General features: G+C 42.9%; 1 protein-coding gene across 5 annotated transcripts in view; it reads right to left on the bottom strand.

Moving 5' to 3' along the window:
• FARP2 (FERM, ARH/RhoGEF and pleckstrin domain protein 2) overlaps window positions 1-24,767 on the bottom strand; it is a 77,084-nt gene that overhangs the window by 11,093 nt on the left and 41,224 nt on the right. For all 5 annotated transcript variants that reach the window (XM_027661796.1, XM_027661795.1, XM_027661799.1 and 2 more), the window contains exons 9-18: window positions 24,051-24,140; window positions 22,798-22,961; window positions 22,583-22,651; window positions 21,139-21,196; window positions 20,224-20,464; window positions 9,281-9,459; window positions 4,224-4,313; window positions 2,866-2,999; window positions 1,950-2,031; window positions 887-1,124 (exon numbers count right to left, since the gene is read on the bottom strand). In XM_027661796.1, the coding sequence (XP_027517597.1) occupies window positions 887-1,124; window positions 1,950-2,031; window positions 2,866-2,999; window positions 4,224-4,313; window positions 9,281-9,459; window positions 20,224-20,464; window positions 21,139-21,196; window positions 22,583-22,651; window positions 22,798-22,961; window positions 24,051-24,140 (1,345 nt within the window). The remainder of the gene's footprint in view (window positions 1-886; window positions 1,125-1,949; window positions 2,032-2,865; window positions 3,000-4,223; window positions 4,314-9,280; window positions 9,460-20,223; window positions 20,465-21,138; window positions 21,197-22,582; window positions 22,652-22,797; window positions 22,962-24,050; window positions 24,141-24,767) is intronic.

Below are 24,767 nucleotides of genomic sequence, written 5' to 3' on the forward strand. Positions count from 1 at the left end.
TCTGCAGCTGTGATGTCATCTCTGTGACCTCCTTCAGCGCGTCTGTAGGGGAAACAGCACCGAGGGGATCGAAGCAGAGCAGAGAAACCCAGGCCACCCATTTCACCCACCCCTGGAAAACCGAATCTGAAATTCATACCTGAAATTCATAGCCAGCTTTGGAACAGAATAGTTTAGTTGGAAGGGACCTACAATGATCACCCAGTCCAACTGCCAACTTCTTAAAGTGTATTTTAGAGCTACCCAGCGGGTAAGTAGAGACTAACAAGCAACTTCATAGCACTTCCTATGCTTCTGGAGTTCATTGTGTATCTCAGATATTGCTCATATAAAAAAGTATTTACCATGTAGCCAAAAGTAAAGTAAAAAATTAAAGCAAACTATTTCTGCCAAAGATTACTTTGTCATGAATGGAATTTAATATGTACATTTTTGATACTACAAAACAAGCATTTTTTTGTCACATTTTTACTTCAAAAATATCAAAGTTCCTAAAAAACTGCTTTTTTTCCCCGCTAAAAAGGGAGACAAGAAAAGGACTAATTTTCAGCTTTGGTTGAAGCCTTGGGATCCGTTAAGATTACCATGAGAAAACCACTTCCTGGAATGCCAGACAAAAAGCATTTACACTGAATTTGTGGACATAATTGAACACAAGTGTCCAAGGCCAGGCTGGTTGGGGTGCTCTGAGCACCCCCGTCTAGTGGAAGGTGCCCCCGCCCGTGGCAGCAGAGTGCAGTGAGATGAGCTTTAATGTCCCTTCCAACCCAAACCATTCCACGATTCTGTGATTCCACAATTCTTGTCTCCCCAGGGTACAGGCAAAATTTTGGATGCCCGTGGAAGGGGTGTCTGCCAGCAGGCACACAGCTGGGGGCTCACTCACTGCGGCAGTCGGCAAAGTCCCGGTGCTCCGCCGTGTAGTGCTTGCACAGCCTGCCCAGGATCAGCTTGTAGTGCATCAGTCTCTGGATGGGTTTGAGCAGAAAGGTGTTGAGGGGCAGGTAGCAAACCTTCTGCAGCTCAAACTCCTTATAAACCATCTCCAGCTTCTTGAGGCGCTTGGTTGCTTTCTCCAGTTCTGTCAGGACCTCGTCGTGCTTCTGCAGGTAACTGGTGAACTCCTGGGGAATGGGACAAAGAATTACTCAGATCGAAGGAAAACAGTCTTCCATTATTCAAGAAAGTGGCAGACAACTCCCAGTCAGGATCAAAATAGGTCTGTATGGCACTATGCCTGTGCCTGCTGGGAATACCAAATGCTGGTAGTCAAAACAGCAGTCCCACACTCCTGTACTCCCATTCAAGCCACTGGTTTTAATGGAATAATTACTCCACTACTACAGCACAAGTGTAACTGTTCCACAGAGGCACTCTGCACCGAATAAAGGTGACTTCATTTCAGAAGTTCTGTCTTTAAAAAATACATATGCTTTTGAATTAAATAACCTTATGAACTGTGGTCTCAATAGGGGAGCTAAAGAAACAATTTTTCTTCCTTTTCTGCTGAATAAGCAACAGAGAAACACCTTTTCTCAAGGTAAATGTAAGTGGCTAAATAAAAAACAGTGATACAAAGCCTTCATGCAATTATTTTGTTTTCTTTTTAAATTGCTATCAACAATAATTGTTTGCAAGTTACTTCAACGCTGACCGAAATAGAGCAGGGTTAGATTGGATTTAGGGAAGAATTTCTTCCTGTGAGGGTGGTGAGGCCCTGGCACAGGTTGCCCAGAGAAGCTGTGGCTGCTCCATCCCTGGAAGTGTCCAAGGCCAGGGTTGGACAGAGCTTGGAGTAACCTGGGCTAGTGGAAGATGTCCCCGCCCATGGCAGGGGTGGGACTGGATCCCACCCTGGATCACAGAATCACCATCCTGTGATTTTGTGATCCTTGACAAAACAAAGACTCAATAATCCCAAAATTTCATGTCTTGAATCCTGTATTTACCTTTAGGATGCGCATATTCCTGAGCATGACATCTCCGATGCGCTGGTAATCTCCTTTCACGTGAGCATTGGTTCTGCCTTCCCTGGAACACACACACAAGGAGGAAACAGGAAGGTAACATAAACAGGGGATCAAGAAATTTACATTTCTTCCCTCCATCTACCTCTGTAATTCAAGACATAATCTTTAGCCACTTGAGATTCCCATTTCACTGTTCAGATTGGTACATTAAATATGGAAGCTGCATGAAATAGCAAACACAAAGTTGTGCTTAGAAAACTGAGAAAGGACTAGAAATGAGTTTGTGTGAAAGTCTGTTCGGGAGTTTAACCTCTCAGGCCTCTGAACAGATGTCATAACATGATCACACCTGAATTTATTTTTGTTCACACTCCTCTTGGATGGTAATTATATTATATTATATAATATGTCAAGTCAGGAGAAAGTAATGCAAAGGTTAAGAGACTAAAAACACGCTCTGCGAAATAAATGCTGTTGCAAGAACTGAACTCTCATCTTAATTACAAAAAATGTTTCCTAGATTTTCAGCTGGAGTTTCATTAACTGGAAGGTGTGGAAAAAACCCACGGATTATCTTTCTGACCTTGTGTTCCTTCTCTTTTCTAAGGTTTGAGAGACACTACCAGGTTATATTAACAATAGGACTTGACAATCTTAAGGGTCTTTTTTTTTACAAAACCCTTGGTCTGATGCACAATTCACACGACTACAGGATATTATACACAAGGCAGAGCTTGAAAAATGGGCTTTGCACAATGCATTTAGTACTTTTTTTACAACTATAATTTAGTAAATACTTCTCCTTGATTGTACTGATGCAGAAATACCAGGTCAAAGAGCGTTTAAGTCTGGTTTTCACACGAGGATGCAGAAAAAGGTCCCCCTGTTCGCTTACCAGAGTGAGAGCCTTTGTTCAATCTCTTTCAGAAAGCCTCGATGGAACTCATAGATGGGGTCTATGTTGGAGAAGAGCAGTGTCATCAGGCCCTCTGGCATGGCATTCTCCTTGATGACCGCGCTGCGGAACCACTGCCAGAAAATCAGAGATTCCCATCAAATTCTCTATTTCAGAAGCTCGTCGTTAGAACAGAAATTCCTGCTCCTGCAGCGATGGGGGAGGAGAAAGTATGCACAGGGAAACAGCAGGAGGGAAGGAGAAATATTTAGGGAAGACGTAATTTGTGAAAAATGAAAAGATGGGGTTTTTTTTTCCTTGCCAAACATTAGGAAGACGAGACATTTATGGCTGGCTCTGGGCATGAGGGTGTTTCTGAATGCGATGATGGGATGGTTGGTGACAGCTGAGTGACGGTCAGTTACCCAGTGGCTGCCCCAGCTGCTGTCACACCACTGCTGTCACTTCCATGCAGACACAACTGCTCCCATACACCTTGGAGCCCTGTGCAAGTTACTCAGCAGCTGGAGACATCTCGTTGCAGGTCACACTCTGCACTTTATCGCTTTCGGTTCCCCGCTTTCTGGCAGGGATGGGGATATTACAAAAATCCTCTGAGGTGCCAGGTGTTCCCCCATCTTTTAGAAGTGCTGGGAAGCCTGTAGGAGGAATTGGAGTGAGATGGTGCTCGTTGAAGATGCAGAGAACACCTCAACTGAAGATGCATGGCATTAAGGGACTCGAGCTTTTCTTTGATGAAATTAAAATGCAGCAGTCACAGTGCTCAAACATGATGTTCACCAACAAAAAGCTCTTTCAGAAACAAAGCTGGAAACTCACGCTGCCCTCCAAACCAGGACTCACTTGTCTAGTCTGGGTAAAAGGAAGTGGAAGAAAAAGAAACAAGAAAACAAGACAAAACTCCTCAAACACCCATATAGGTCCTTGATGCCCTTTGCAACTGCCTTCTGCTCTCAGATCCAAAGGCACAAGGACAAAAGCTTCCCAAGGAAAACCACTGAACTGATGGTCAAGTTACAAGCAGAGCTGGCAGCTATCACCAAAACTGAATGCAAAACACTTTTAGGTTGTCTCTGTTCACAGCTTTCGGAGCAAAAGTTTGTCTAAGTTATCAGGCTGGCACAGGATGGAGCTGCTGGAGCTAAAGACAGAAGTCCAGAGAAGGTATCTACTCTCCCACAGGAGGAGCTATGGAACAAGAAAGGGGACAGCTACTTGGCTAATGAACTATGCTACATGTTAGGAAGAAACTCCAAGTTTTTCCAAACTAACAATTGGGCACGAATGTGCTAAGAAAAACCAAAAAAAAACCATTAAAGAAAGTCAAACCCCCTTACCACTGTGATAACTTCCAGGTCCTTTAAATAGGTCCGTTCTGTGGCAAGAATCTCCTTTGCTATGAAGTATGCCTTGTCGGTGGGGTAGCGCTGCAAGGATACACAGCCATCAACACACAGTAAAACACACAGGCTCTAGTTATTACTGAGCACAAGCTCAAACCTCACACCCCTCTTGCTGTGTGCAAATGGAGCAGCCCATTACTAACAGGGCACCTCTGTATTCAGTATCACACTCCCAAACAATGACTTTACAGTGTTTTTCTTATTTCGAGACTATTAAAAATTAAGGTTATATGTCAATTGTCAGAGAATCACAAGATGGTTTGGGTTGGAAGGGACCTTAAAACCCATTTCATTCCACCCCCTGCCATGGGCAGGGACACCTTCCACTAGACCAGTTGCTCCAAGCCTCATCCAACCCAGCTTTGAATATTTCCATTATATGAACTTCCATTTCAAATCAAGGGAGCACTTTACAAAAATATGGAAACAGTTATTCCAAGGTTCCTAGGTTTTAAACACTTCTCTAACCAAACACAGCTCAGTAGATTTGCAACACAGTCCTTTTTCAAAACTATTCTATTTCCACTTGAGGCTTTTACTCAAGTCCTTTGAAGATCATATTAATTAGCTAAGAAAACAGTAAAATCAAAGGGCAGCAGTTGTTGACTGTATGGTTGCTCCAGGGCTGCTATTTACAGAGAAGACAGAATGGACATGGAAGCATAAAGGAATGAAATGGTGATACTGCAGTTCTGCAGCTGCAACGACCCAAAATCAGAGTTAACCTGAAAACATATATTACTAAAAATCACATAATATTAAGGACCTAATCCCATTTCAAGCTAAGATACTGTTTTGGCTCCTTAGCTCACTATGCTGTGGCACAGTTTTGTGCCAAACCTATGCCTGGTCAAAATCAGTCACAGCAAACCCACTGAGTTATGTCAAAATTTGGTCTCCCCCATGTCTGCCCCTACTGAGAGCAACACAGCTTTGAAAGTTATTTCTTCTGTTTCCTTGTATGTACCGAGTTAATTAAAAATTCTCTTTTTAGAGTTGCTTTGAGATGCCTCCGGCGCTGTCAGCACAGTTACTGAGCTTCCTAATCCTCCAGCTCAATGTTGCTCAGGGAGGAGATGTTCTCCTGGTAACCTCTCTGTTGGGTCAACCTTAACCACACAGAGTCCCTGGAGGTATGTGTCCCCAAAAAATTCATTCTGAGACACTGTCTAGCCTCTTTTCAGGTTATTTTATGCTAGTTACTGTAGTCCCACACATCAGCCCCCACCCTGGAGGAACCAGAGGACATACTTCAACGTACTTCGACTCATTCCATAGCCATTCTCTCAACTTTAACCTACCTGTCTCAGGTACACAGTGTCAGGCAAAGTCCTACCTAATCTTGGCTTCAGGTATTGCTTTTTTGTTCTTGGGCTATTTACCTGACTGTAGTGTCATACGCTGTTGAAGCTCAGTGGGAATCCTTCTCAAGCAGCCTCTTCTCAAAAGAAAAACCATCGTTTTTATGGCCTCCCTGGAGCTCGAGATGATACGGCTTTTTCATTTCACTTACCAGCTTCAGCAGATTCTTACATGACAGGACAGTAGCAGGTATGTTTCTGTGTAACACAGCTCTGTGTACACCTCCTCCTGGACTCTGTGCAGGATCCTATAGCACTTCCTTACAGAGGAAGTGCTTACACACTTACAGAGCACGAAGGCACACGAAAACGTGGCAGCGTGACTTTTTACATGGGCAGGTGGCGACAGGAAACAAGGGGGAACTTTTTAAAAACTAAAAACACAACATGGCCATAACCTAGCACTTCTCATAGCCTGCATGGATCACCTTTTTCATCACCTTTGAGCATTTCTACAGGTTTTCACTTCATTCTCCAGCTAACTCTGTGCAAACGTGGGGCACAGAAGATGCTTTTCTTTTCCCAGGTTGCTTCTCTTCCTTTCTCCCTCATCCCAACGCATCATCATTTACTCTCATAAGCTCCTGCTCTTTCCAAATTGTTCCCTGCTGAAATTTAGTGCCCTTAATTTGCTTTTTTTTCTGTCTTGCACCAGTCCTAAGTGCCTCCCCTGTGCTGAGTGCTGGCAGCAGCTGCTGGGCAGAACCTGCACCAGAAGCACCGAGAAGTGGAGTGGCTGTCACAGTGCACAGGGGCCCTGCCAAACACCTTCAGTACTGGTCAGGTACTGCAAGAGGAAAGAAAATCACCTCATGCCTCAAAAAGTAAACACAAGAACTCTCTGAGAAGGCAGTCTCCTTCCAGAGTCCAAAGAAAATGTTTTTACAACCATAGCAGGCATCTAGGCAAATACCCCCACTTGGAAAAACTGGTGTTTCACCATACCATGTACACACAATCCAACCTGAAAACCTTCAAAGACTCACCACATGCAGCAAGGAGTGGGGAGTTAAAAGCTTGAGGGGAGTGAAGAGCTCTACTGTGAACTTATAAAGGCCAAAATAAAAGGATTACAAGACTAAGAAAGCCTTTCCTGCCTGCCTTGTACCCAGATGACAATGTCACAAAACTAACAAGTCTGGAAATAAACAAATAAATAAATACTAAATAATAATTCCATGCACACAAAAATGTTTAACTTTCACTTCAAAGACTAGGCTTCAGCAGTGTTAAAAATAACTCTAGGTGGGGGGAACTCCCAAAAATAGCTCAGTTTACATGTCCTTTTCAAGTGAGTTGTTACAATCAACCTCTATTAGAAAAGGAATGCGAAGAAATCTACCAGTAAGATGAAAGAAAACCACAGTGATTTAAAATGTAAGAAAAAACATCATCTTTCTCAATGTTTCAGTACAGCAGCATCATGGCAGCACAGAGCAGAGAGCACACATTGCAAGAGCTGGAGAGTCTGCAGAACACACCCTGATTAACCAGGTGGAATTACAGCAGCATCACCTTCAAATTAGAGCTCTATTCAGAGATATTTTAAGATTACATTTTTCTTGTACACTAAAGCTCTAAAACTCCAGTGGAATTTAGCTTGGTTCAATTTAAACAATTTGTTTCCACCTGGGTCTGTTTCACTTCAAATAATGTCTCTGAATGGACAACGAAGCCTTGGAAGGCTCAGGAGCTGATCAAGTTTAAGATCAATAGAATAAAAAAAGTTCCCTTCTAGGAGTCTCACTTTTATAAATTAGTTTCAGCCTGAATGAGAACACCAGCTGCCAAAACACCAGACTTTGCAAAAAGAGGCAGAAAGGGTTGGGTTCAGCCCTTAAGGCAGCTAACACGTTCACTGCTCATTATTTCCAGGCTACAAGGATGAATGAGAGGAAGTATACTTGAAATAACTACGGAAAGTAAAGGTAGAGCAATCTGCCAAAGCTGTAAACTCCACCTCAAAAAGTCTGAATGAGACAGGGAAGCTGCCAGCTGGGTGAGTTCTCTCCAGTTCAGCTCCCAGTTGTGGGTTAAACCTTCCTCTCTCTGGCAAACACTTATTCACACCACGTCCACAACACAGCATGACACAATCCGAGTCAGTTATCTGGGGTCTCCAGGAAAGGAGTGCCTGGAAGTGCCCAAGGATATGGTGAAGACACCATAGAGAAGAGGCTCGTGACCTTCTTGCCTGAGGATCCTGCTCCTGACAGAGGTAGGACAACCAGGATGCTGGATGAGGCAACCAGAAGAGAAGAGCAGGAGCAAAGAGCACACAAGGTGGTTTCTTCTTTGAGGCTGCATGGAAAACTGTAGATCCCAGTGTGGCCACTGACTCCATACAGAACTGAGTCTGGACAGTGGAGCCTTCCTTGCACTGTAATGGAAGGTCCTGGATTCTTCTCAAGTACAAAAGAGTCAACAAACCTCCCTGCTAGCCAGCAAGGCAAGGGGAGCAAAGAGGCTTCCAGCAAAATGGTCATGGAACTTTACTGTTAGGCAGACTTCTCTATCCTACTGGAGGAAACACAGAAAATCCTGAGCTCTACGTGGGGGTGAGGAAAACCCCACATCATGTGGGGGAGTCCTCAGTTAAAGCAACTAGTGCTTACAGGTGGGCAGAAAGGAAAGCAGCCCATGCACAGAGCAGTACCTAGACATAAGCATGTCCTGAAGACTCAAAGTTGTTCCTGCTTTGAGACTCACTGAACCTGCAAAAGTCAGGAGCACTTTTGCCTCCTTCTTTCCAGAAAGTAAGCCTCAAACTTCCACAAAGCCAGAGCACTGTCCACCTCTTTCCGGATAAAAGGGTCAGCCATGGAGAGGAGAGCTTCAACAACACAGCCAGCCCTGCTGACCAAGCCCATGGCAGACTGGGTGTGAGAGAATTCACTGTGACACCTGCTTGTTGTGACAGCTGAGGCTGAGCCCAGGTCCTTCACAGCTCAAGAGGCACATCTCAGGATGCCTCTAAAGGTCCTGTCATGATCAGGAAGTACAGCCTGGAGGACCAACATATGGCGAGATGGACCAATGAGACCACGACGAGACTGCATGGGAAGGAAGGAACCTAGGAATGACACACCTTACACATTAACAAATAAGGCTCCCTAAGGAACATTGTGTCCAACTCCCTGCTCCTTGAGGATCCACCTGAAAATAAACCATATGACTAAGAGCATTGTCCAGATGCTCCTTGATTTCAGGCAGGCTTGGTGCCGTGACTACTTCCCTGGGCAACCTGCTCCAGGGACCAACCACCCTCTGGGTGAAGAACCTTTCCCTCATGTCCAACCTGAACTCATTTCCATTCTGGGGTACAAAAGGTGGATTTTGAGCACAGTTCCCTGCCACACTGTCCCTGCTAAAAGAGAGGGAGAGGGTCCCAGTGGCAATGCCAAGAAGACACAAGAAGATGCCAGGAGGGCAGTGGGGACTCCTGCCACAACTGTGAGAGACATCCGACCAAACCTTCAGCAGTGGAGTTTTTAACACAGTCACCAAACCCATCTGTCCAACCACAAAATAAAACACAATCAGCAAGCACAGCTCCTCACCTGACACCATCAGTGCCCAGCACAGCTCCTCACCTGACCCCATGACTTCCCAGCTACAGCATGATCTTACCTTCCGTTTCATTTCATCATCCTCTTCTATCCTGGCCCCGCCAGCGTCGCTGAGGACAGGACTCAGCAGAGGGGATGAGCCCTGGGCAGCTGCGTTCAAGTTCACCTGAAAGGCCGGGGTCAAGCCCAGGGGACTCTTCAGCACAAGGGAGGAGAGCTCGGGATGGTCCACGGGGAGGCCTGGGTGGGAAGAGAACAAGAAAATGGAGTGGAAAAAGAGAGAAAATTATTTCAAAGATAGCGCAACTAAGGTGATTACTCACTGCTACAGCAAACCAGAACTGCAATCTCATGTTATTTTAAAAAAGGCAAAAGAAAAAGAGTAAAAAGGCATATAGATCCAAAGACTTCAGTGTATATCTCAAAGCAAAGGAAGTGTTCCCTGAATCCCACGGGTTACATGGCAGCGCAGTAAGGATACAACTGCAGTTAAGGGAAGGATAAACTGCTTAGGGTCAAGGAAAAAGTGCTGTTGAGCAGCAACACAGTTCACAACATAGGGTTATACTGCAGGGACCAGAACACAGCTTTCATTTTTCTTTCTCAACACAAGAGTTACTTTTCAACCCAGGGAAAAGCTAGGACAAATCATTCCACAACTCACCACTTCAGACGACAAAGTATGTTAAAAATACATTCAGAAATCAGGAAATCTCCAAAATTTGTCCAATGGAAGAGGAAAAGCTCATGCTATACAGAGAGGGAGCATGCAAGAGAGTTCATTCCTAGCTCTTCTAATATATGAATAGAATAATCTCAAGAAAATCAATTTTGCAGCACTGAGTATTAACTGGATGGACACAATCCATAGCTAAACCTGTTACAAGCAGGAGCAACAGGTACTGCTTTGCTTTAGATTATTAATAGTCTTTTTAAAAAATATTATTATTATTATTATTATTTCATTTGTGGACCCTTTAGAGATTTCTGACACATAAGGCACCATCACAGTGAATTTAACCCTCCTCTTTTCAGCATGCAGACTCCCCTCGGGGGTTCACAGGGAAAATGACCATTCAAGATCAACTTTTTGGGACCAAACAAAGGTGACAGACACTCCAATTACACTACACACACAGAATTCCTCCTAACCTCACATATTATTTTTTCTGATCTTCTCTGTGATAAACAGATGAGTTTCCTCAGGTGAGGCAACTAAACAGGTACCAACATTTCAGTATCTCCAGCTCAAACACCCAGCCACGCTCCCAAGCCTCCCCAGCAGGATTTGTCAAGTCACAAGTGCTAAACCACCTGCCCAAAGGCAAACAGGGAAATCAAGAGCCAACCCTAAACTGCCAACCCATCATTTCCCAGACTACTCTCAGAAATCATCGCAAAAGGCTTTAAAAAAAAAAATCAGTCCCCGTGGATATACAGTATTTCCTGACACAGTCACGAGGCACGGGTGCTGGAGAAGGAGTTGAGGGCTTTCGATTCCCAGCTGCTCAGGCTCGGGAAGCACACCCAGGGCGAGGCAGCCCCAGCCTGTAATTCCACATGGACAAACGCAGGAAGCTAAACAGTGCTGCACTCGGTCACCTGGAAGAGATTCAGATCATCCAGGCTGCGGAGTTAACCATTCAAACACTAGTCCAGCACTAATTCTGGAGCAGATTTTTGCTTCTGCCTGAGCGTTTTCTCCATTCCCACTGCTTTTAATATCACCCCTGGAAAGCAACACTGCCTGGCGTTTGTTTTACCTATCCAGAAACAGGAGTTTATTCAAAGTTTGCTTTTACATGCCAGGAATGCTGAAACAACAGCTTCCAAACAAACGAGCTTGCAGGGGAGAGGAGCTTCTTTAAGTTCTTGGAATTTAACATGAAGTAGCAATGAATTCCAGAATCTGTAACTTGAATTGTTTCCAGACAGTCCAGAAGCTCAGATACAGGAGGAGCAAATGGGATGTAACACTGCTTGCCTATTTCAGTCAGAAAGCTGGTAAGCTGGCTGGTAAATTGATTTCAAATACTGCATCCAAAAGAAAGAACCCCACTGCCTGAAGCCAGAGTGACTGATGGAAATGAGAGACACGTTCACAGAATCCCAGAATGGTTTGGGTTGGAACGGACCTTAAAGATCATCCAGTTCCATCCCCCTGCCATAGACAGGGGCATCTTCCACTAGCCCAGGTTGCTCCAAGGCCCATCCAACCTGGCCTTGGACACCTCCAGGGATGGGGCAGCCACAGCTTCTCTGGGCAACCTGTGCCAGGGCCTCACCACCCTCATGGGGAAGAATTTACTCCTAATATCCCATTTGAAACTACTCTCCTTCAGTGTAAGGTCATTCCCCCTTGTCCTGTCACTTCCCAAATCTGCCTTTTCTAGAAAAGACTATAAAAATGTCACAGAGCAGCTTGGGTTAGCTTTTTGGCTAACATTTTTTTAATTAAATATTTGATAAATGCTCAGTTTGATAGTGTGTCTTGGCAGATGACATTACAGGTGAGGAGCATAATTTTCATTCTCATAATCCAAGTCTTCTTCACCAGAGCAGCACAGAGGGACTTCAGGCAAGCAGGTAGGATGTACAGTGATTCCTTATTCTCCAGGGGAAGGATGGTAAAGGGAGAAGCCATTTCAACAGCTGTTCAATGTAGAAAATTCCTAATTAGGTAGAAATATTGATGCAAAGATCAAAACACGTGAATGATTCCCTCTGACATCAAACCCTGGTGCTCTGAGGTCTTCCCTTCCCCGCAGGCAGCATCCTCCAGATACATGAAAAGGGGTTATTCTTTCAGAGGAATGTTTCCATGTTTCGGTGTTCTGCATGAAGTAGAAATTTGTTTTCTACAAGTAAGTCACACAAACACCTCAAACTGGTGTTTGTAAGTGCTGCAAGCAGGAGTCAGGTCTTCCATGGACGACGTGGGGATTCAATGCTGCAGCCCAGACCCTCAGACACAGCTGCATTCTGCACACAACAAACTTCTGCTTCCACATCACATACAAATGCACTTAAGGCAACATCCAAAAATGCATCAGCTCGGTGTAATATTCGTACTCAAAGATCTTTAAGAATACTAATACCTCTTAGTTTCACTATGTAGTTAGAAACACATATCCTTAAGCAAGCAAACCCAGTTTCATAAAAAGACCAACATGCATGTAATTGAAATAAAAAGTAAAAAGCAATCAATAAAGCATTGCAAAAGCACTGTAGTTTGCATGAGCACAGCTACAGACTTGGGTGAGGATGCTGGCCTTATCTGCCACAGCTACTCAGTAATATTGGTTATGTAGAAGCAGCCTCCATTTGGTTTCCACTGAGGTAACAAGCAGAATTATAATAAGCTTTGGCATCACTTCCCAGCTATTTCTTCAATCTAAATTCAATCCCTATGCAGAAAGCCAGATTTGAAGGCACAGGCTGGCCAAAATAAAATGTAAGCATAGGTTCTATAAGCTTTACGCCTGGATGCTTAAAATAATTCAAAGACAGACACCTACAATAGTATCCCAGTAATACAGAGCATTATGGGATGGACAAAAGCCATGTGAGGGTCAAATGTCACCAATGACTCCTTATCAAATGGAGTGCCTCTTGTATTTCACGGAAAACAACTTTATTATTATATCATGGTTATTACTACTACTTCAAACAGACGAGATTGTTTTTAGGCTAACACCCTGCAGAGGCTGACTAGAAGATGATGGGAGCCCACTCAGAGCCCCTCTTCTGCCCAATGCCCTGCTGAACCCATTGCATGCACAGACCAAAGGATTATTTCCAGAGTGAAGTCATTAGCAAGCTGACGTACCACAAGTGAAATCCTGGAAAACACCCTATCTTCCTTACTTCAAAATATCACAACTAATAGATTTTCCCCCTGCAAATCTTTCCTTTAAAAAGATGAGGGATAGTTGAGAGAGAGAGAGAGAGAATCTTGAAAATTATCTAAGAGCCTAAAAACCTACTTAAGAGACCTTAAATTCAAAGATCTCTTTCTTACAGGTACAGATCACATTAAATGTTAAAGCAGGTTTATAGCACTTGGCATGTGCCCCAGTGCAACTGTAGGTACCTGTGAAGCCACATCTACACGTGGTACCGTTGTAGAGTCTGAAGGTTGGTCCCAGTTTTATGGTCACACCCAGGATCTGAAACAACCACCCTTCTTTTGCCACCTTTCCCCCCTTGTTTGCAAGGAAAAGAGAATTTACCTAAACATTGGTCACGGTCTCCTGCAGGAGAACTTTCCACCTAGAAAACATGCAATTGCCTCCACCTGCTATGTTTGCAATAAAGGACAAACTTCCAATAAAAACAGATATACAGGAGAGAGTTTGAGGGACATACCCAGTTTAAAAGAAATGGTCTCCACAATAAATGTAATTCCTACAAAGAAATCTGAAATTCTAGCCCCATTTGTATGCCAAGCAAAAGGTCTGCACAAACCAGGAATTTGAAACCCACACACTAGTGTCTGCCCCAGCTGTGCTCTACTTTCAGTGAAGGGGTATGGGGAGAAAACTGTCTGGAGAAAGCTGGGAAGAGAACTCTAAGATGCCTTGGCTAGGAGAACAAATATTTATTCTATTTCAAAGACAAGGGTAACGAAAATAAAGCTAAAAAGCCCATGTTGTCATTTATATCAAAGTTTTCCTTGTTTTATTGCATAAACAATTAAAATTACGAATTAGTACAAATCTGTAGTTTCATAATTGGCAATCTGAACAGACACAAAGATACTCAAAAACCCCAACATATAATTCAATAAACATTTACCGTATAAAAGATAAAAGTTCAAGAGATCAGTTAAGAAATTCCAGCTCTCTTTGTTTTAATGTAATCCTTTCCTGGTAAGAGTAGCACCTATGGAACTGGGGAGTCCCTCTAACCAAGGCACAGGTATCCCTGTAAGTAACAAACGGGAATTTTGCGTTTTGAGCAACAGCGGAATGTTGTGACTTTGGAAAACGTACAGCAACACCTTCCCACGGACCAGGTTCAATTCACCACGCTCCAAATTTGAACCTCCAAAGCTCCAGCTCACCTGCTGGACTAATCCTATAAGAGCTCACAAGCAGGTAATAAATTAAGTGGATTTTATGATGCGTTTGAAACTGTAAATTCTCCCCATCTTCATACAGCGAGTGTATATGTACAGCCATACATATACACACTGCATTTGTGACCAGTGAGGTGTAAGAGCTCCTCAAAATGACAGGCAATGACAGCTAAAGGACTACACTGAGAACTGTGATTATACTCATTCGTTCCATCAGTACTGAGTAACTATGGCTTAGAACATTTTGCAAAATGACAATAATGGGAATGACTTATCGACAGGTTTGCACCAAAAAGCATAAAATTATTATAACTTTTATTAGTGTCTTTGCAAAATCTTACCCTTACCAAGACTTGCAACTAAACAAAAACTACCACCACCAAAAAAAAAACCCCAAACAAAAACAACCCAACACCAAACCATAACCAAGCCACTAACAAAATAAAACAAAAATCCTTTAAACAAAATCGCCTATGACCACAACACAAATAAACACAGGAAAAAGGAGAGCAATACTTGGTATTATCCAGATTATCCAGTAACTCTGAAATTCACTGGAAAATAAAGTGAAAGGTGAGAGTAGATCAATATATCGCCCTATTCCATCCTAAGATAAAATATGGCAAGTCCTGGGAATATATAGCATGTATTACTTTACTAATGAATGAGTACTTTAAAATTACAAAGTCTACACACAATAGGTAACACAGGTTAGTAATTTTACCAAAGCTTAACCAGATGATGGATAGGTCAGAGAATATTCCACGACCCATGTTTTGTGCAAATTAAGTTTCACTAACTGCACAGATGACAACTGAAAATACTCTGATGTAGTGCTTTACATTTAAAAAATGTATTTAAGCATAGAAACGTTGTAAGTATACACACAGAGGAGTACAGGTGCAGATTAAATTACTCACTCAAGACACACACTTTGGTGCCTTTTAGTCACACTGCAACGTGCAGTTGAGTACTGCAGAGCTAAGCCCAGCAGCCTAACTCATTGGGAGAAGCCACTGGTATTAACATGCTTCCTACAGCTGCATGTGTTTGCTAAAACAGAACAGAGAGACGTGGAAGGATGGAAAACAGCCCTGCTTCCACAGGAAAACTCCCTGGGGAGTAGGAGAGATGGCTCCAGTACCCTCCTTTTGCTGAGCCATCACTGCAACAGCTGCTGGGTGCACTGTGTGGAGCAGGGGAACAAACCTGGAAACCCCTGTGGTTCTCCTGCTGGAAAAACACAGCACTAAAACCTGTGCATTGACTGGAAATGTACGTACCTGTGTATGTCCCCCCCAGCCTCCTGCAGAGGGGGGGCAGAAAACAAACATGAAAAAGAACGTACCTGCAGAGGTGGGTGTTGGGGACAGGGTGGGGGATCACTCACTGGGCCCTGGACTCATGATGTTTACACCTAGGCTTTATCTGCTCTACCACAGCTCCTCAAATGCTTTCTTCTTGCATGGGATACTTGACAAAGATCTTCCCATTTTTTCTAAGCCACCTCCCCTGTTTTCCACGCACGTGGTTCCCGCAGCAGCGGTCGCTGCTCAGGGCTCTGCAAGGCTCCTGGCTCTTGGTGGGGTGGTTGGCACCAACACCGCCACACCTGCCAGCTCACTACTCACCTTTGTGAAAAGAAAACTTGTGTGCTCAGGAAACAAACAGAAATCAGTACCAGGAACTAAATTTTTAGTGTCAACGTTGTGAAAAGAAAATCACGCAAACCACAGGGAACAGCGCTGAGAGCTCAGCGGCATCGGCAGGACTCGGGACACACCACACTGCCCCACAGCTCACCACTTCCCTCACACTACTCAAAGACAAATGAAGGGGACAGAGCAGGGAAAGCCATTCCTTCTCTCACCTTCTCCTGCCACCTCAGGAGACAGTCAGTGGAGAAGAGGATGCCTGGCATGGCTCCACTGCATTGAAATAACCCGCACATGGTGTTCAAGCTCCCTGCAAAGGTTGGAACCATCCCATTCCCTTGAGGGCAGCTGGTTTTTCTCTCCATCTTTACTGGAAAGGGACTCTGAACTTATCCCTCTGAAGGAAATGATGAAGAACCTTTGCTCACAGCTTTCTTGCTATAATAAAAACTCTACTCACAAACTAAATTTTCTACTCTTTTGTGTCTGTCTTGGAAACCATGAACAAAAAAAAACACAGTTCACTATGCAAAGATATCCTCAGAAGCCATATGGCTTTGGAAATCAAGAGAAGCATAGAAGGAAACCACAACAGCTCTATGCTGTCAGTCAGCCAGGGCACATACAGGACTAGCAGGGGCACAGCAGCAGCTCTGAACTCTCACTCTAACTAAAACCTTCATCTAAAAATATCTGTAGCAGGGTCAAAGCTCCCCTTGCTCTGTCCTCAGCTGTGGATCCACATAGCCTGCCCTAAGCTAAAGGATTGAGATTCTAGTCACTCCCATTCCTTCAGAAAACAAAAGGGGCACTACACTAAGACTCTTATTAGTTTCTTTTTAAAAAAAAAAACCCTGAGATTTGAAACAGCCAATAAAAGATCTGCACCATTGCAAAATACAAGAAGAAAAACATTGAAGATGCCTTTTCAAACTAATTGTGATGCAAGAGAATTGGGAAGCCTGTCCATTGAAAATACAGGTAGCTTTCTCCTAAGATCTTCTGAAAACCAAGAGGATTTAGTTGGATTTGTTCCCATATTAAGCAATTCTAACACATTTAGAGGGAATGCTTGTGATTGGGGCACAGGACATGAAACAGAGGCAGACAGAGTTATACGTAATAGCTGAATCCTGATTCTTTTTTAAAAGATCCAAGAAACTAACAGCCTTTCTCTATATCTTTATCTATATATTTGTCCCTGATGCTGCCACCTGTTAGAGAGTTTGCAGACAGAATTCTGTCTTTTTTCTGGTTTCTTTTTCTTCCTTACTAGTTCATTGTGAGAGGAAATCAGACAAAGCACCTAAAAACATGCTTAAAGGCACCAGCTTTGGACACCACTACAGGCCTCCTCCAAGTCCTGTTTTGAAATGTCACACCACACATGCAGGACATCATCTCCACAGGCCTGACTAAAGTCACACAAAGAGCCAGAACACACATTCAACAGGAGAGAAATACAAGTAACATACAGCACTTATAAACTACAAAAAAGAGCAAACTGCTGTACATTCTGGGAGGTCTGAGCTAATACTTTGTTCTAAAAGTGCTTTGGCTTTCTGTACCACTGGTAAAGCAGACAGGTTTCTCGTGGGACAACAGAGACTTCACTAAAACACAGTAAGTCAAGTGAGATAAAAGCAAGTGCTGTGCAGAATAATCACATCTTGGTAAAACTAAGTTGGAAGAAATAGGTGACTAAAGGAGGTTTTAACTCCTCGTGTTCTGCCACATGTTGAGAAAATTCTATTAAAGTTTTAGTTATCAGAATTTTGAGAAATAACAGTACTTTTTAAATGTTTGAGTAAACAATTAAGGTCTTTAACTGATATCAGTAATATTGAGCATAAAGGTATGATTGTAACTAATTTGCTTACTTTGGAGGCATTGGCTGTATTAGTACTGCACTCTCTCTGCAAAGGACTGAAAACAGGGCAGAAGGAAACCCCAGAAACAAACGTCTGAAGGAGATGATGCACAAGCTTTGGGTCAGGTGTAATGGATTTCACATTCTTGCTTGTACAAAAGCAAAATACTCTAAAAACTGCTGTTACAAGTCGAAGCTCAGGTTGGACTCTCTGACCTCAGAGGTCTTTTCCAACTTGTGATTCTGTGATTCTGTAATGTCACTACCCCAAACCACGGCAGTTAGGAAGGACATTTCACAACTTTTGCTGTTTCACCTCAATAAATGTTGCTAAATTAGATGTGACCAGTTCAGTAACTGTCTTTTCAATTATGCTTTCAAACTTACAGGTCAAGTTTCACATCAAAGTCACCTGCCTAAAAGAATTTATAAAAGCCCTGAAGCTCTAACTGTCATCTCCAGTATTCATCCCTCCTAACAACTCAGTTTCTCAGAAAATTTTATATTTTTCTGAATACAGCCCATATCTTAAAGAAAAAGTTAAAGCTATGACCGGATTTACCACTAGCTGTCCTCCACAGATACAAATTAATTCAGAAAAGTGTCCTGTAAGTATTTTTATGCAGAGTGACTAAATAACGAGAAAGAAGGTGAGACAAAATGCGATGGGGATTAAGTGCTTTTATAGTCTCTGTATATCTCCAAACTGCTGCAAAATGTTTGCTGCTGGACTGCTGAAGGCACTTGGAAGTCAGCAAATATGATTGTCTTCACAAGAAGTTTGGTTGTGTACACATTCTCTCTTCCCAACTACCACACAGGCTATTTGTTCTTCGAAGCATACCACAGACATGTTGCATAGGTTGATATTTTAAAACTGTCCTTCAGAGATGATTTGAAGAATGTTCTTTTTTTTGATTGTGGAAACAAAAACAAAATGTGGATCTTGCTACAGCGCTGGAAAATGGGCAATTTAGTGGAAGCAGCTGCTGGTTAATAAGTGTGTGCAAAAGTGACTGTTTTATGCAGCTGTTGCAGGAACAGTGTATTTCAGACTCTTACAGATATGTTTTTAGCCAAAGAAATCCTTCAGTATACTGTAAGTTGTGATGTCTGCATGAGCCAGTTGATACTTAAGTTCTTTGAAATCAGTGGGTTTTCCTAAATGCAGTATTTTCCAACATTGTAGCCTATTATTACCTGTTCTTGATGCAGTGTGATGCATGGAAACACAGCACCACAGCCTGGATGCTTTGAGGGAAACTGAAGAGGTATATGAATTAACAAAAAAAAATAAAAATAAAAATTAACTACATTATGTGATTTAAAATCCAGCCACTGGATTGGGGTTTTCTTTCCTAAAGCAACTGATCACACCCTTAGAGGGATCGATCACAAAAATCAAGACTCGTGACTGACGCGTGACTTCTCTGCCCAGTCTTCTTGCGTGAGATTTTTTAAATTGTTCTGAAAGTCAAACCCGAAGTTATCCCCAGTGGCTTGAGCAAAAGGGTTACTAAAGAAAAGATTTACATCCAGAGGCGCAGCAGTTCCGGAGTCCCAGGAGTCCGTGTCCGTGCTGCTGGAGTCTTCTGTGGTGGTGGGTGGATAGCTCAGCTGCTCCAGCTGGTCAATAATGTCCGTGAACTGGAAGGCTGAGCTGGACTCGGAGCGCACTGAGTAGGCAGGGAAGTTCACCATGGAGCTGGCCTCGGAATGGTTGGCAGAGCCATAGGCATGCAGGGAGGACGTGCCATTCAGCGGCAAGTTATTGAGGGAGCTGCTCTCAGAGCGGTTGTTGATGAGGGAACTCGTTTCAGAGGGGCTCAGGAGGCTTTGCATTCTGCTCGCTTGGGCCTTCACCTCAAACAGCTCTGAGGTGTCCGATGGCCTCTCGTTGCCGTTGAAATCGCTCCCTTCTTCAAATTCAAACTCCTCTTCCATATTCATATCCACAGCTTCAGTTGAGTACCTGTCGGGGCTCGACTGAGCAGAGACTGTGTTTTGCTGGAGGGCATCTGTAGTTAAACGAGGTGACTCCGACAAACACTTAGAAAACTCAGAACCCTTTAACTCTAACCCACTGTACACATAGGAAAATGCCTCAGAGCCCCCAGCAAAAAAGGACATTTCTGCTGGGTCATCATCAATAAACTCCTCTGACACCTGTAACTGTGCATTTGTCAGTGTGAAAAGAGGGGCACCCCGGCTGCCGTGCTGCTGCTCCTTTTCAGCAATGAATACACCTGTGGTAAAGTCATCCTCATCATTGTCATTTTTACAGCCAGTAACCCTACTCTCCTTACTACTCCTCTCTATGTCTACATCTACACCACAATCACTCTCAACAACAGGACAAGACAGGTCACAGTTTCCTTCAACACTACCAAACCCAACACCTTGGAGCATGGGAGATCCGGGTTGCTGCATCAGATTCCTCCCCGCTTCTTCTGCTGGTGCTGCAGTGGTTTTGTCTGGAATCCTTGTGTACGGTGCTCGGGGGTCCAAGGAGGAAGGGCTGGATTCAGCAAAGATGGGCAGGACAGGAGCAGGACTGGTCGAGGAGCGAACCGAGGAAAAGGGAGCAGCTGTCGAGGCAGGAGACCCTGGGGTTCTCAAGCCCTCAGTGAATGGGACACTCTAAGAGGGGAAAAAAAGCAGAAACACAACAGATATAAAAAGGTTTTTGTAATACATAAAAACAACTGAAACATCCAGTTACACACAGATGCAGAAGGAATATGTGCTTCAGAGGAGCTCACTTTACAGCAAACAAAACACTGCACAGAAGCTGATCCAGCAGCCCCTGTAAGAAACAAGGTCTGTTTTCTTTAATTCTGGTAACTGGATGGAAAATTAAATCCGTGTATTTTACAGCCTCTGCTGAACAAGCATCCACAAGGAAAAATAACAAAATGACAGTGAAACTCCATGATGCTTCCTTAACCTCTCCTGTGTAACACAAGTGCATTCGGTGAAACGTTTGTTTCTTGCCGTGGTCTGCAGAAGGCATCTACACAATGAACTCGAGACTGCCAGAGAGTACCTGGAGACACACTAATCCTCTGAAATAATAACATACTAGAAAGTCTGACATTTCCTTTTCAGTTCAGCTGAACTTTGAAAAGTAAAATACTACTCACTTTACACTCCATTGGCTACAACTATCAAACCAGTAACACCCACAAAAAGAACTGTGAAGCAGGGATGAAGACCAAACAGTAAAAGCAATTCTGGAGGGTTGACTCCTTCACCATCACCTCAGAAAGCTGTTTGTCCATGCCCCTGACCACAACACCAAGAGCAGAACTGACCTGTTTTGGCACATCTGTGTTGGAGGCGCGAGTGGATGCTCTGACCTTGCTGTGCCTCCTGTGGGACAGAGCAGCCTGTGAGCATCCAAGACATGAACCAGCCTCCTCCCTCCCCCAGTCACCCACTGCCATTCCAGTAGCCAACAGGCACGTCTCAAGCTCTATTTTACTGTGTTTTGTTAAAAACTAGTTCAAGGTTTAAAAAGGTCAAAAGAGTTGTAAATTAAACGATGCGGGAGCAAGAAACATACAAAAAATAGAATAAAGCCAGACCCAGATCATTCGTAGAATCACAGAATCATTCAGGTTGGAAAAGACCTCTAAGATCATCAAGTTCAACTGCTCCCCCAGCACTGCCAAGCCCAGCACTAAGCCGTGTTCCCAAGCGTCCCATCTCCACATTTTTCGAACATCTCTAGGGATGGTGACTCCACCACTGTGCTGGGCACCCTGTGCCAGTGACCACCCGTTCAGTGAAGAAGTTTTCCCTAATATCGAACCTAAACCTCCCCTGGCACAACTTGAGGCCGTTTCCTCTCGTCCTGTCACTTGTTACCTGGGAGAAGAGACCAACCCCAACAAACTTGGCTACACTCAGGGAGCTGTTGACAGGTGGGTGTCAGTCTCTTGTTACCATTTCCTTTGACATCAGAATAAACATCTACAAATGAATGGCTTCAGAACCATAATGAGTTAACATGCAATAATTTTACAAATTTTTACAAATTCAGTCAACCATATAAAACTCTGTGTGTTAGACCCCAGAAAGTGGTACCTTGCATTACACTCATGGTTAGATTCATTCTATGTCAATAATTAACTAGAAAATCAATTTTTCATATAGAAAAGGAGGTCAGCTGGAGTCTGAGACAAAAAAAATATTTATTAACACTAGATTAATGCAGACTTTTAAAAATTCCTATTAAGTCCCTATACTCTTTTGGATGAAAGACTAGGAGGAGTTTCCCACCTGCAGACAGGACAGTTTTCAGTGTCTAGTAAGGAAATTACAATTTTATAATAAAAATGCACATTCTTAATTTATATATTTATATGTTTATAAACAAATGAGTATTTAAGGCGATAGTTTCAGACTTGCAGATCCCAAGTTCAATTCTGAGCTCTGCCACTGGCTGCTTGCACAGCTACAGTGGCACACAGACTCACTAATGTCAGGGAACCTTCAACACATGCCAAACTTTCAGATGGCTTAAGCCACACATTGTCCACAGACATCAATATATTATACTGAAACTTTCCTAAGCTTCTTAAATCAACACAAAAGAATAATTTTTTTACATTTAGCTCAGCTACTTTTGAGAGAAACCTCAGTAACTGAGAATGGCCATGCCTCCAAGCAGCATTTAAAACACTGAAATTTAGCCAATAAGGGAACTGTGAAAGTCCCAGCTACATTTCACCTTACAAAGCTCTTTGATCTCACCTTTCATACGGGGTTCTCTTCATCCCACTGTCCTTAATATAATCCACTAGTTGCTTCTGTGTTCGTCCACTGTGAACCCACAAAAGTACAAACGTTATCAAACACAGGGGATGAGCATTAGAGGTGGAATGACTTTAGAATACTTCTTCCTTTTGATCTCATTTTCTAAGACATAATGGGTTCAGCTTTAATGGATCTGTTCTGTTTCTCCCTACCTGTATCTGAACGATGACCCTCTGGTGAAGAACACTGCTTTAGCCTTTGGCTTTGGCTGATCAAATAGCCTAAAGAACGTGTGATACTCAACACAGATTTTCCAGAAGTTTTTACACTCATCCCTACTTCCCAAAAGAAACTCCAACGTATCTTGATACGGGCCCTGGGGAAAAAAAACACAAGTTAAGTAGCACATAAAATGACAATGAGGAGTAAAGGACAGAACAAATGGGTGCAAACAAAAAGGCTGAACTCCAGTGAGATGCAGAATTTTGATAAGTCACTTCTCATATGCCTTAAAGCATAGGAGTGATTCTGATGGTAGTCAAAAACCATTTAATAGCCTTCAAAAATATTCGCTTACCTTGAAACTGTAAAAGTGTTTAAAATGCACTTGGCTTTAGAAGCATGCTCAACATAACCCACCTTTAGAAATTCCAAAGAAATTAAAATATGTAAGTGAAATAGTAGCAATTTTAAAACAATTCTCCTTTCTTAGGAGTTCTGATGCTTCTCTCACTTCCTGAGGTTTAGACAAGACTGGAAAATACTGCATATGTCAGAGTACAGTTATCACATGACATTTCTGAGGGTCATTACTACACAGGCAGACACTGTGTCCTGTTTCAGGTGTCCTTGATACATGTAATTATATTATGTTCAAAGGTGGGTTTTGCCCCTTTTCTAATATAAATTAATATAAATTAATCTAGTCATGCAGTGTGGAAGCAACAACAACTTCGATGACATCTGCAATCAGAAACATCTACTGTAAATCAGCCAAGCAGGAAAAATAACACTTCTGCTATACAGATGCATACAAAAGATAAAGCAAGAGTAATCACACTACTCTTAAAATTGAGCTCCAACAATACAATCTCAGCCACCTACTCCCTCCTGAGGTGTAACACGTTATTCTCTTGAATCAAGAAACTAGGTGTAACTTTTTCAGAGCAGAAGTACAGAGACAGGATGCACCAAATACTTGGGTTTGGTAATTTTTTTCTGTCTTACATTTATGCATGTGTATGCCTATGTTAAGGGTAAGCTGAGGCTGAAACACAAAACCTAAAGATCCAAGGTGACAGTTGTGAGGTGAGAAAGGAAAGATTTATACTTGAATGATGAAGAGAAGCCTGCCCTGCTGAAGCTGTTTTATAAAATCACAAACTCTAGAAATGTTCATAATAAAATGAAGCATAGGTATTTTTTTCAACTGACCAGTCTATATCATAGAAAAACTTGCACAGACCTCTGGGTGGAGCTTAATAAGGAATCTTTTCCTCTTGAAGCTCAGTTTACGGACTTTGGACCAGTTGAAGGTATTGATTTTCGTGTTACCCTGAATTAAAATGAGAACAGTTAAAAGTTGGCAAAAGTTTCAGAAGAGTGGAATAAAAACCATAATTCTGTTGCAGTTATATAGACACGTGCATGTAGACACCTTCCCCACCCCAGTACATTCTGTTGTATTTTTAGTTCTGGTGACAATATTCCCGTAAACAAGAAAGAGGTCACCAAGGAGCCTGCAAGGAATTGCAGGACTGCATGATGCACCTCCAAAAAGAAGCTTCCCCACAGTAACCAAAGAACAGGTAAAACACAAAATAAACGGAAAATGAGCGCCCAGAGGGAAGTATTTTAGTAGATCAGCTGCCTCTGTGTTTTGGCAAGAGGAAAACAATATAACTGCATTCATGAACAGGACTCTGAGCACTGAGTCACTTATTTAGTACAACAAACACAGTAACACTAATTGGTCCAATCACTTCAATCAATCAGCACTTCTACACAATAAGAGCATAGGTATCCTGGCAAAAATACACTGGAACATTGAAAGAAGGGAAACCGACCTAAAATTCCGGGCTGACAAACCTGTCCCAGGGCTGCCCCAAATGAATTGAATTGATGCTGTTCCCTGATCACACATCTAACTCTCACACATCTAACTCTCACACATCTAACTCTC

Source organism: Corapipo altera, unplaced genomic scaffold (genome assembly GCF_003945725.1).
Source record: "Corapipo altera isolate COAL_440 unplaced genomic scaffold, ASM394572v1 175, whole genome shotgun sequence".
Classification (NCBI taxonomy): domain Eukaryota; kingdom Metazoa; phylum Chordata; class Aves; order Passeriformes; family Pipridae; genus Corapipo; species Corapipo altera.